Source organism: Amblyraja radiata, chromosome 9, assembly GCF_010909765.2.
Source record: "Amblyraja radiata isolate CabotCenter1 chromosome 9, sAmbRad1.1.pri, whole genome shotgun sequence".
Lineage (NCBI taxonomy): Eukaryota > Metazoa > Chordata > Chondrichthyes > Rajiformes > Rajidae > Amblyraja > Amblyraja radiata.
In genome coordinates, this window is record NC_045964.1 from 6,900,405 (window position 1) to 6,913,821 (window position 13,417).

A 13,417-nucleotide genomic window follows, 5' to 3' on the forward strand; every position below is an offset into this window, starting at 1 on the left:
AGTAGTCTCCTCAGTCGCCCAAAGAGTCGTAGCATCTTTCTGGTCGACGCTGGATTTTCAACATGTTCAAAATATTTTGGCGACAGTGGGTTGACGCCAATGAGTGTAGCTTGACTTCTCCTGACGTAGGTGCTCTCGTAGTTGTTGCCGGGTGCTGACCGGTGAATTCCATTGGCGACTACCTACGTCAACCGGCGACAGGTACCGGCGACTGAATTGTCTTCAGTTGTCGCCGACAGGGTCGTAGCTTGACGCGGGTGGACGCAGGTTGCCTTTCGTTGTTGCCTGTGTGGCCGTAGGTTGTCGTAGGTGGACGTCCTAATGTGTTGCCGATTGTCGGTAGCTTGATATCGACTAGGTGGTAGGTTGTTGTAGACATCGTTGCAGACAATAGGGGGGGGGGGGGTCCAGTCCCCGGTTTTTCAGCTACCTGCTATGACAGTCGCCTAAAAAATGGTCTAAGTGGGAGGCTTAAAGTAGATGGGGCAAGTTTGATGGGACTCTGAAGGCAGTTCTTTCATACGGAGTGTGGTAGGTGTATGGAACAAGCTGTCAGAGGATGTAGTTGAGGCCTGTACAGTAACAATATTTAAAAGTCATTTTGGCAGCGAATGGATGGGGCATGTTTGAGGGACCATGGGCCAAAAGCTGGCAGATGGGACTATCTCAGACGGCGTCTTTGTCAGCATGAATGTGTCGGGCTGAAGGGCCTGTTTCCATGCTGTATGTGACTAATAAAGAACGTGTCCCTGATATGGAACCCCCAACAGCTAAAACAGATGTCTGTGCCTTTCACCAACTTTAATCCAAGTATATCACATGCATCTCCTCTGTAACCGTGTACTTCTTACTTTGAGAATGATTTTTCTTTGTGATTTCCAATCGTTCCCCTTCATCGGATGAGCAGCTCTCGGACACTTCTTTCTCTGGGGTCTCAGCCTGCAAAAAAAGACACGCATTTCTCACCAGTTCCCCGGACCTCTGCATCTTAACAATCTGTTCCTATTCGGCTGAAAGCCCAAGCAGAAACCATGCCCACGGGGTGGCACGTGGCGCAGCAGTAAAGTTGCTGCCTTACAGGAGACCCGGGTTCCATCCCAACTACGGGCGCTGTCCGTATGTAGTTCGTACAAAACTTACAACATTCTTAAGGGGTTGGACACGCTAGATGCAAGAAGATTGTTCCCGATGTTGGGGAAGTCCAGAACAAGGGGTCACAGTTTAAGGATAAGGGGGAAGTCTTTTAGGACCGAGATGAGAACATTTTTTTTTCACACAGAGAGTGGCGAATCTGTGGAATTCTCTGCCACAGAAGGTAGTTGAGGCCAGTTCATTTGCTATATTTAAGAGGGAGTTAGATGTGGCCCTTGTGGCTAGAGGGATCAGGGGGTATGGAGAGAAGGCAGGTACAGTATACTCAGTTGGATGATCAGCCATGATCATATTGAATGGCGGTGCAGGCTCGAAGGGCCGAATGGCCTACTCCTGCACCTATTTTCTATGTTTCTATGTACCTTCTCCCTGTGACCTGTGTGGATTTTCTCCAAGATCTTTGATTCCCTCCCACATTCCAAAGACGTACAGGTTGGTAGGTTAACTGGCTTGGTGCATGTGTAAATTGTCCCTAGTGTGTGTAGGATAGTGTTAATGTGCGGGGATCGCTGGTCGGCACGGACACCGTGGGCCGAAGGGCCTGCTTCCACACAGTATCTCTAAACACAACTAAACTCAATCATTTGTTATTTCTCTCGTGCTTTCCCCAGCTGCAGAGCAGGACTATTCGACATTCGCGTCATGTGGTCAGGATATCCAGTGCCCTCCAGTTTGTCAGAGGGAGGTGTTCTCTGAGCAGGATGGAGATGTTCTTATAATTCACCATTCATTTAATTTCCAAGTGGAGATTTCCACTTGACATGTTCAATCTGACATTCATCCACATGAAGCAACAGTACCCTTAGTACTGGGGACTCTGGAGTCAACTGAGACCCCACAACTCACTTCATGGGCAGCTGGATGAGCTGATGTGCGCATTATCCATCCTATCAAATTTGTGGGGTTCTACAAATGGTGAGATTCCAGAAAGGTCACCGTGGATTAATACAAAGAGCAATATTATTTGAGAAAACAGGAGCAAGAATAGGAAGCTGCAAACCAGTTCATTAGGAGCTAAGAGGTTCTTCTGCAGTTGTACAGGGCCCTAGTGAGACCACACCTGGAGTATTGTGTGCAGTTTTGGTCCCCTAATTTGAGGAAGGACATTCTTGCTATTGAGGGAGTGCAGCGTAGGTTCACGAGGTTAATTCCCGGGATGGCGGGACTGTCATATGCTGTGAGAATGGAGCGGCTGGGCTTGTACACTCTGGAGTTTAGAAAGATGAGAGGGGATCTCATTGAAACATATGATTATTAAGGGTTTGGACACGCTAGAGGCAGGAAACATATTCCCGATGTTGGGGGAGTCCAGAACGAGGGGCCACTGTTTAAGAATAAGGGGTAAGCCATTTAGAACGGAGAGGAGGAAACACTTTTTCTCACAGAGAGTTGTGAGTCTGAGGACTTCTCTGCCTCAGAAGACAGTGGAGGCCAATTCTCTGGATACTTTCAAGAGAGAGTTAGATAGGGCTCTTAAAGATAGCGGAGTCAAGGGATATGGGGAGAAGGCAGGAACGGGGTACTGATTGTGGATGATCAGCCATGATCACAGTGAATGGCGGTGCTGGCTCGAGGGGCCGAATGGCCTACTCCTGCATCTATTGTCTATTGACATCAATTGATAGGAAAATATTTATTATCAGAGATGCTGCCTGACCCACTGAGTTACTCCAGCATTTTTTAGGGCCTGCCCCACTTGCCGGTTTTTTTTCGGCGACTGCCGGCATCAATGACTGACGTATCAGCTCACCGAAAAATGATGCAGTGTGATGCGGCGTGACCACGTATTGACGCCCGGTGTCTCCTCGTGTGCCGCAACATTTTTTTTGTCGCCGCTGGATTTTGAAATGTTCAAAATCTTTCGGTGACCCTGATACGTCAGTCAATGACCCCGGCAGTTGCCAAAAAAATCGGCAAGTGGGACAGGCCCTTGTGTGTTTGTTTTTTTCAGTCTTTTCAGATTCTTCTCTGTTGTCGCTGAGGTGTTGGCTCTCAATTTATTACAAAATCATAAGAAAGATGAAGATGAGCAGTCCATTCTGGCCCACAGGCCTACTTCACTCTTCAACATGATCATGCGTGACCTCACTTAAAACTATTTTCATGCCTATTCCAATCCAAAATGAGTTTGATGATGAGAAATCTATCGATCTCCACTTTAAATGCAATCAATGATGCATCTTAGCGCACTGGAGTAGAGGACTTAAAGGATTCACCGTCCTCTGAGTGAAATAGTCTCATTTCAGGCCTAAATGTACTAATTTCTCCAATTGGCACATATAGAATTTAAGTGGAGACACAAAAAACTGGAGCAACTCAGCGAGTCAGACAGCATCCCTGGAGAAAAGGAATAGATCACGTTCATAAGTGATAGGAGCAGAATTAGGCCATCCGGCCCATCAAGACTACGCCGCCATTTAATCATGGCTGATCTATCCCTCCATCTTAGCCCCCGACACCCGTACTAATCAAGAATCTATCTATCTCTGCCTTAAAAATATCCACTGACGGCCTCCACAGCCTTCTGTGGCAAATAATTCCACAGATCCACCACCTTCTGACTGAAGAAATTCCTCCTCATCTCCTTCCTAAAACAACGTCCATTAATTCTAAGACTATGACCTCTATTCACGCTTCTTCGACCCGTCACGACCCGAAACGTCGCCTATTCCTTTTCTCCAGAGATGCTGCCTGACCCGCTGGGTTACTCCAGCTTTTTGTGTCTATCTTCAGTTTAAACCAGCATCTGCAGTTCCTTCCTACACGTAGAATTTAAGTGAGTACCTGACACACTGTCAGAGGAACTTGCTCCACTGCTGCTGTTGCCTGGTCACCGAGTCTCGTCACTTCGCTGGAATATGCGTCCATCTCCTCTGTGAGGTGCATGTGGCGCTGCAGGAGTGCTTCAGCACTGGCCTCATCCTTCCCACAGTCCGCAGTCTGCAGAAGAGGCTGTTTCTCCAGCAGCCAGGAATGGGCCTCATTGATATCTGCAAAATACTGAGAACAGAGATATCTGGTCACGTTCAGATGCAACAAATCCTTGCGTTTACACCTCACCCATCATAGCCAACAAATCTCACAGCCTTCACAGTTACATGCCGGATGCAATATTCCAAAATCAATAATGCTAATCAATAATACTAAGCCAACAATGCACTGCTGAGATGAATATTGCCCAAGTCTCTGGGTAGAAATTCCATCTCACACTGAAAGGCCTCACAGGATTTTTCAAATTCATCTGCAAGGCTAGGCCTGACTCGATTTACCATATAATTTGCAAGATGGCACTTCTGACAATACCAGCATAAATCAGTATTGCTCTGAAGTGCTGAAGCACGATTTGAACCTATTTTATTCAGAGGCTCAACTGAGACACTGAACCAAGCGTGCTTGTGATAAAAATAAAATTTGTGATTGCTAGAATAATACACAGTTGCACAGTGATACAGCAGGATGAGCTGGTGCCTCACAGCGTCAGACACTCAGGTTCAATCCTGACTGTGTGGAGTTTGCACGTTTGCCCTGTAATATCTTTCTTCCACGTGCTCCGGTTTTCTTCCACATCCCAAAGACGTGTGGGTTAATGGTTAATTGGCCTCTGTAAATTGCCTCATGTGTAGGATGCGAATGCAGGATAAAGTGGATCTAGTCTACATGCGATCGATAGTCGGCATGGACTCAGAGGACTGAAGGGTCTGTTCCCATGCTGTATAAACTAAAACTAAGTTAAATTGCCCCAAGCATGCAGGGAGTGGATGCGAAAGTGGGATAACATTGAACGAGTATGAATGGGTGATCGAGGGTTGGCAGGGACCCGGTGGGCCGAAGGGCCTGTTTCCATGTTGTATCTCCAAATTGAAAAATGACAGGAGGCAGAATAAGCAGTGAGAAATCAGCCTCTTGCTCTAATGGGATGAGACTGTACCATGAGGAAGTTCTGCTTGCGCTTATCAAGAGTGTGATGTTTCCAATCCTATACTATGGAAGCAGTTGTGTTCACGGTGAGAATAAATAACCATCTCACACCTCCCAAGAGGATTGACTTGAGGATTGAGAAGTGCAGATTCCCTGCTGAGTTGCTGTGTGAGTGCCCCAGTTATATTATTATAATTGGAAGGCCAGGAAGTGAGCGGGCAAGATCATCTCTGACCCCTCTCACCCTAGCCACAAACTCTTTGAATCACCTCCCTCTGGAAGGCGACTCCGGACTGTCAAACCTGCCACAGCCAGACACAAAAACAGTTTTTTATCCACGAGTAGTTGCTCTACTCAACAGCCAAAAATCTGTAGCATCCCTTTGATCTGGTATTTTGTTGGTTCACATGCTTGATCAATGGTGTTTTATCATTAATGTTTTATTATTATTAATGTTTAGTGTTTTCTGAGTCATTCGTAACTGTCACTGTATGACATGTTGTTACTTGTGGGCGGAGCACCAAGGCAAATTCCTTGTATGTGAATACTTGGCCAATAAACTTACTTACTTATTATTAAAATGTATTGTCAAGGTCTCAAGGTCCAGACAAGAGATGACATTACATAAAATACATTGCATATAAAAACACCATAAAATACATATAAAAGCTTAGTAAATTACTTCTGAGCATCACAGATTACATATAAAACACAACACAGGATTTAAAATCCAGAATAAAAAGAATTGTCAGTGTCCTACAGCGAGACAACGATACCAGTGTCTCCACAACTGGGATTGGTAGCGTGTAATGCTAAACCTTATGTTTGATAAGACCACAATAATTACATTTTCAGTCATTAATCCTGCAAATGGATTTATACATATGATTTCTGTTAGCTTCTAAAGTACTAACTCCTGCAGCCACAAACATTAGCAAGTCTGAAGAAGGGTTTCGACTCGAAACGTTACCTATTTCCTTCGCTCCATAGATTCTGCCTCACCCACTGAGTTTCTCCAGCATTTTTGTCTACCTTCAATTTTCCAGCATCTGCAGTTCCTTCTTAAACATGAGCAAATTGTTTGCTAATTGAAAGTATTCCTATGGTTGTTAGAGGAGTGGCTACAGCAGATGGAACACTCTTCAACATGCACCATGTCGAATGCCAAGACCAAGTCCATCTCTTCCCTGTCTTGGTCAGTGGCTCTCTTCCTGACTTGAGGTAATCACAGAATCTAATACTATCTACAGATGAATAGCCAACTGGCAGACATTTTGACAGATGCAAAAATATTCAGCTCCCTTTAGAAAAGCATTTAAAAATCTCATCAGAAACATTAAGACTGTGGTGAGTTAAGGGCCTGTCCCACTTGGCCGTCATTTGCGCGTCACGCAGATGGCGCGCAAATATTTTGTACATCACAAAATCCTGCGACGCCGCGCGCAACCACATGTCACTGCCTATGTCACCACGCACCATGCGTGCGTAATGCGCACCATGCGCGTGGATCAAGTGCTTGTCACGACGTGCGCGTCGTGCATCGTGACGTGTAAATGATGTCTCGTAAATTACGCGCAAATGATGGCCAAGTGGGACAGGCCCTTCAGGGTGTTAAGGGCAGAGGGTGTTAAGCACATCCAATTTCTGAATCCTCACCCCATTTTGAAAATCATCTATGGCATTATTCGTACTGCCAAGGGACAAGTGGATAAAGATTTAGGACATTCAGGGGTGATATCAGGAAAAATGTTATACAAAGTCAGGCCCGTACGAGCTTTCCAAAAAGGGGGGTGGCATGACAGAATTACAAAAAATTTAATGTGAAATAGTGTGTGCGCTGCGCACATCACAAGCGCGAAGCGTGAAGTTCCTCGATACCAGAGTCCAGGGCCCGCTTAAGGGCCCTGGAAGCTCTAGGGTTTTAGATGCTCTCTGATGCATTCTCAGCCTTATTTTGGAGCATTTTTGCACCAAATTTATGACCAATATTTCAGAAATTAACAGGAATCTGAGGTAGCTTTTTCACACAAAGGGTGCTGGGTGTATGTATATAACAAGCTGCCGGAGGAGGTAGTTAAGGCTGGGACTATCCTAATGTTTAAGAGACATTTGGACATGTACATGGATAGGACAGGTTTAGATGGATATGGGCCAAACGCGTTTGAGTGGGACTAGTTTAGATGGGACATGTTGGTCGGTGTGGGCAAGTTGGGTTTCCACACTGCATCATTCTATGACTAAAAAGTGAAGAAGCAAAATGCATGTAGATAAGTAGAGCAGATTTGAAAGAGGAGTGAAATGTAAAGGCAGAGAGAGGTTTATGGGTGGAAAGGAACATAGGAAAGGAGGGGAGAGAGTGGGCTTGGGCAGATGGGTGAAGGGAAAATAGACACAAAGTGCTGGAGTAACTCAGTGGGTCAGGCAGTATCTGTGGAGAATATGAATAGGCGACGTTTCACAGAGTGCTGGAGTAACTCGGCGGGTCAGGCAGCATCTCTGGAGAACATGGATAGATGACATGTCACAGTGCTGGAGTAACTCAGTGAGTCAGGCAGCATCTCTGGAGAAAAGATATAGATTTTACTTCGGAGTCACTTGAGTGACTACGTGAAGAAGGGCCGTCCGTCTGCGTGCGCGTCATTACGTCTGAAAGCAACGCGCGCAACAGACTGGAGAGGCATTGCGTCCTCCCAGCCGTTGGGATTTAAAAAAAAAAAGGCGGCAGGTAAGAAAAGTTGAACCACTTACCCTGCGCTTTCTGTTCGGGCTAAGGAATTATTTGTTTTTCAGAGCCCCAAAAAATGTCGAAGAGACGGTCCGCGGGGATTCCCGGTAGAGGACGACGGTCATGCTCGCCGACATTGCCGCCGGCATCAGAACCGGCAGCAGCAGACTTGGTGCAGGAGGAAAGCACCGTGGTGGTCCCGGCGGGACGTAAAGCCACCCATAAGTCTGCCAGACCCGTAGACTCGGATGAGTCCGGGGAAGAGGGATACCCTCCCTCATCGGGAAGCGTCCAAGGACGACTCTCCCACATGGAGCAGCTTGTGGAGAAGCTGCTCCACAATGTTAAACTCCGGAGAAAGGAGCAATATCAGCACGAGTCCCTTCTACAGACCGTGCCAGCAGCCTCATACTCTGGGCAGCACTATGTCTTTCCCATGGAAGGGGGAAGTACATACGGGGATTACCCGGATTCAGAGTTTGGAAGCACAGTGGGGTGGAACACTCCCAGGGGAGATTGGAGGAAGAAACCCTGAACAGGTCCCCCCCACCATCTAACTGGGCTTCCCTCAAGGTTCAAGCGGTGAACCGTATAATTTGGGGGCAAATAGGTCCCATCATCAGGAACCAGGAACTGAAGTTCCAAAAAGTATTAAACCTGCTGGGGTCTGGAATTACTTAGTCTGCAGGAGGTGTGGAAGGAGGCCTCTTCACTGACCGGGAACAGGATACCATGGCACTGCTATGTAATGCCCGCTTCGAAATAAACTGCATTCTGAAAGAGGCAATAAAACCAGCAATAAATTCGAAGTTTGCAGCTCTTGCAGCTGGATGTCGCTAGCAAAGCAAGCGACATCCAGCCGGCAAACTACCTGTTTGGGGAAGACCTGTCAAGACAGGTACGGGACCTGGATGACCAGGCAAAAACCGTGCGCCTCATAACAAGAGGTCAGGGCACACCCAGGGGCCCATCCACGAGATTCCACCCCTACAGCTCTCGGCGTTTTACACCTAGAGAGCCAGGCACCGGAGGAAGATTCACCCCTGAGTCAAGATCTTTTTTAGGGGCAGGCCCCAGCAGGCCGACAGCGAGGATGAGGAGAGAGCAACCACCAGCTCTGCTCCCCAAACCTCGCGGACGAAAACCATCGCCACGCCGCCAGTAACAACAGAGGTAAGTCAAACCAGTTCCTCAGGGAACATACCAGACGAACCTCACTTACAGGTGGGGGGAAGGTTAAAATACTTCTTAAAAGAATGGTGTTGGGTTACTAAGGATCCATTCATACTGCACAGTATAGAAGGATTCAAAATTGAGTTCAATTTGAATTCATCACCACCACCAACACATTCTAATACTCGCACATATGTCTTTTCCCAAAAAGAGACAATGAATATACAAAAAGAAATTGAAACGTTATCTGACAATATGTTATTGAGAGGTCATACACAGAACCTCACCAATTTATATCCAATTTATTTCCAAAAGAGAAAAAAGATGGAGGGATCCGTATTATTTTGGATCTTACGGAACTAAATACATATGTGCAATATAAACACTTTAAAATGGACAATTTTGGAACAGCAACTCAGTTGGTTTCCAAAAATGGCTATATGGCATGCATCGACCTCAAAGATGCATACTATTCAGTGTCTATTCACAAAGAGTATAGGAGATATTTGAAGTTTACCTGGATGGGTCAATAATGGCAATACAAGGCTCTGCCAAATGGATTGACATCAGCCCCTAGACTGTTTACCAAATTATTGAAACCAATTCTGGGGCTGCTAAGATCTCAAAATCACATAGTCATGGCATATTTGGATGACATTTTCATCTTTGGAATCACCAAAGAATTGGCAGAAGCAACAGTCAAGGCAACCAAAACCCTGTTTGAAAAACTTGGGTTCCTAATCCATCCAGTTAAATCAAAATTAACTCCTACCAAGGAAATTGATTCCCTAGGATTTACTATCAATACAGTAACCATGTTGGTGACTTTGCCTAAAGGCAAACAACAAGACTTGAGGAAAGCCTGCAATGATCTGATTGAAAAACACAAACCAACTATCAGACAAACAGCAAGTGTAATTGGCAAATTGGTAGCTGCCTTTCCCGCAGTACGCTACGGACCTTTGCATTACCAGCATTTATAGCGAGCAAAGGAACGAACATTGAAATTGCATGCAGGTCAGTTTGGCAAATCAATGCGGTTACCAGCTGAAGCCATTATTGAACTACAATGGTGGATGGCAAACATAAGACTCAGCTCAAGAAAAATCTTACTTGAGAGCCCATCAGTGTTTCTCCAAACCGACGCAAGCGGTTTAGGATGGGGAGCCACAAACACAGTCAGGAGCTGTGGAGGCAGATGTAATGAGCAAGAGTCTACTATACTCCAACTATATGGAATCAATTACCTAGAATTGTTGGTGGCACAATATGGGCTCAAGTCTCTCTGTAACAACATGCAACATGTGCATGTTCAAATTCAGATTGATAACACCACTGCGGTAGCATATATCAATCACATGGGTGGTGTAAAATCTGTATCCTGTGACAGATTATCTAACCTCATTTGGCACTGGTGCATCGAGAGGGATATTTGGGTCACGGCAGTATATCTACCAGGAAGATATAACACGGTGGCAGATGCAAGGTCACAAATGTTTAATGATAATATAGAATGGATGTTGAATCGTACGGTATTCAATGAAATAACTATACGATTTGGCACTCCAGATTTGGATCTGTTTGCATCTAGATTAAACCATCAATTACCCAGATATGTGTCCTGGGAGCCGGACCCAGGAGCAGAGTCAGTGGATGCTTTTTCTCTAAACTGGGGAGGAATGTATATTTATACTTTCCCACCATTCTGCCTCATAAACCGATGCTTGACTAAAATCAAGCAAGACAAAGCCACAGGCTTTTTAGTAGTACCAGATTGGCCTACACAAGCCTGGTTCCCGAAAATATTGGGGCTCATAGTCCAGCCATTAATGGTTGTACCTAAGAGGAGAGATATCCTAGCAAACCCAGTTTCAGGGAGCAACCATCCACTTTCTGACCGGATTAATTGTTGATTTTGCAGATTCTGAGGAGGCCATTTCAAGACATTGGACTATCCAAACGAACTGTGGATGTCATCACAAAGGCATGGAGGGACAGTACCAAAAACAGTATGCCACTCATATTAAGAAGTGGGAAGCTTTCTGCCATGCAAACGATATAACATACAACACAGTTCGGATAACGGATGTCTTGGAGTTCCTATCAGCCCTGTACTATGACTATAAATTAAGTTTTAGCGCAATCAACAGTGCCAGATGTGCACTATCCTCCTATCTGACACTGGAGGCAGGGCACGGGCCGATAGGAACGCACCCCTTCGTAATAAAATTCATGAAGGGAATTTACAATTCGATACCCCCAAGGCCTAGGTACAGAGCAGAGGGGGGAAGGATGGGAGGGAGGAGTGGGCCTCCCTGTCGGTCTGCTCCTGGGCCTGGCCAGGATGGCCATTCGCGGGTCCAGGCAGCGGGCAGTCGATGGCCGCACACCGGTCGCCTGCCTGCCCCTTTTCCGGGGTTACGTCCGAGCTCGCGTGTCCCTAGAAAAGGAACACGCAGTGTCCATGGGGACTGTGGAAGTCTTCTGTGCACGCTGGTCACCACAGGAGGTTGAATATATTATCGATAAGAATGTTAATATTTTAATTTGATAATTTTGTTTAAGTGTTAAGAGGGAACACGTGGTGTCCATGGGGACTTTGGAGGCTTTCCATGAATACTGGTCGCCGTTGAAGGTCGAGTGTTTTGTTGATAAACGGAACACTCGACCTTCAACGGCCATTCGTGGGTCCAGTTGACGTTGATGTTATTAATTTGACGATCATTTGTTTGTAAACTGTCAGCATAGGCAGTCTTTGATTGTGTTAATACTCTATGTTTATGTTTATTTTTTGAATAAAAGTAGTTTCATAATAAAAAAATAAAAATAAATAAAAGAAAGGCCTAGGTACACGGACACATGGGATGTGAGCATGGTACTGACCTTACTTCGTCAGTGGGGACAGCCAATGGCCTTATCTTTGTCAAAACTAACATTGAAAGTGGTTATGCTAATAACAGTCCAAAGAGTCCAGACACTACAAAAACTACGACTGGACTACATGACCAGCAATACGAATAACATAACATTCGTTGTTAAGGACCTGATCAAACAGAGCAGGCCAGGAATGCCAGGGATGAAGATCCAGTTCCTGGCATATCCAGAGGACCAACGATTGTGTGTGGTAACACATTTACACCACTACCTGAGAGTCACGGAGAACCTCAGAGGCTCAGAACAATTGGTCCTCATCAGCCACAAGAAACCACACCGAAAGAATCAACACAAACTATCTCCAGGTGGTTAAAGGAGGTAATGGTGGTAGCAGGAATATATACTCATATCTTTAAATCTCACTCCACCAGGTCTGCATCTACGTCGGCAGCAAGAACGATGGACGTGCCCCTTGATGACATCCTAGCGGCTGCAGGATGGGTGAACGAAAGAACGTTCCAGCGGTTTTATAACAAACCCATTATCGGACCAGGGGTATTTGCTCGTGCCATCTTAAGTTCTGTTACCTAGTTTTCCCACAGGTTCGGCGGGGAAGCTAATAAAACATTTATTTTCTTTATTTTTAAAGCATCAGTGTCTTTACTAACTACGTTATGTCTGAATGCTTTAATAATACTCTCATCCATGGTCAATCCATTCAGTGTGTGCCGCCTGGATTCGTAACCGGCGTGAAATCACAGAGCTTTGAAATCTTCACGTAGTCACTCACGTGACTCCGAAGTAAAATAGTAAGGTTAAACGAGAACTTACCAGTTTGAAGTTTGATCTTGATTTTATGAGGAGTTACGATGAGCGATTACGTGCCCACCGCTCCCACCCTCATATTATCAAGGTCATATGGAAGTTCTAGTTTTTCACAATCTTACTATTCTCAGGTCTTCTCTTTTATCTGTGATTTAACACCGCTGCTTTGAAGATTGACGCGCACGCAGACGGACGGCCCTTCTTCACGTAATCGCTCATCGTAACTCCTCATAAAATCAAGATCAAACTTCAAACTGGTAAGTTCTCGTTTAATCTTACTATTATATTTCGGGTCAAGACTCTTCTTCAGTAATATTCATGATGTGACATGCATAGACATTCCTGAATGTTACCCAAACCATCGTGAGCTACTTTGTTATGGTGCTTGCCCTCTCCTATAACGTCTCTGCTGCCTTGGGTGATGCAGGACAGGACACAAGCTTTGGGACAGGGTGTGAAGCTGTTGCCGTCTGTCCCAGCCTGGTAAAAACCTGGATGGAGTGGATGTGGAGAGGATGTTTCCACTAGTGGGAGAGTCTAGGACCAGTGGCCACAGCCTCGGAATTAAAAGACATTCCTTTAGGAAGGAGATGAGCAGGAATTTCTTAAGTCAGAGGGTGGTGAACTGTGGAATTCATTGCCACAGCCAGCTGTGGAGGTCAAGTCAATGGACATTTTTCAGTAGGAGATTGATAGATTCTTGATTGATACGGGTGTCAGAGGTAATGGGGAGAAGGCAGAAGAATGGGT

General features: G+C 45.6%; 1 protein-coding gene across 1 annotated transcript in view; it reads right to left on the bottom strand.

Moving 5' to 3' along the window:
• sptbn5 (spectrin beta, non-erythrocytic 5) overlaps nucleotides 1–13,417 on the bottom strand; it is a 288,791-nt gene that overhangs the window by 222,908 nt on the left and 52,466 nt on the right. The window contains exons 11-12 of the mRNA XM_033026595.1: nucleotides 3,937–4,152; nucleotides 852–939 (exon numbers count right to left, since the gene is read on the bottom strand). Coding sequence (XP_032882486.1) covers nucleotides 852–939; nucleotides 3,937–4,152 — 304 coding nt within the window. The remainder of the gene's footprint in view (nucleotides 1–851; nucleotides 940–3,936; nucleotides 4,153–13,417) is intronic.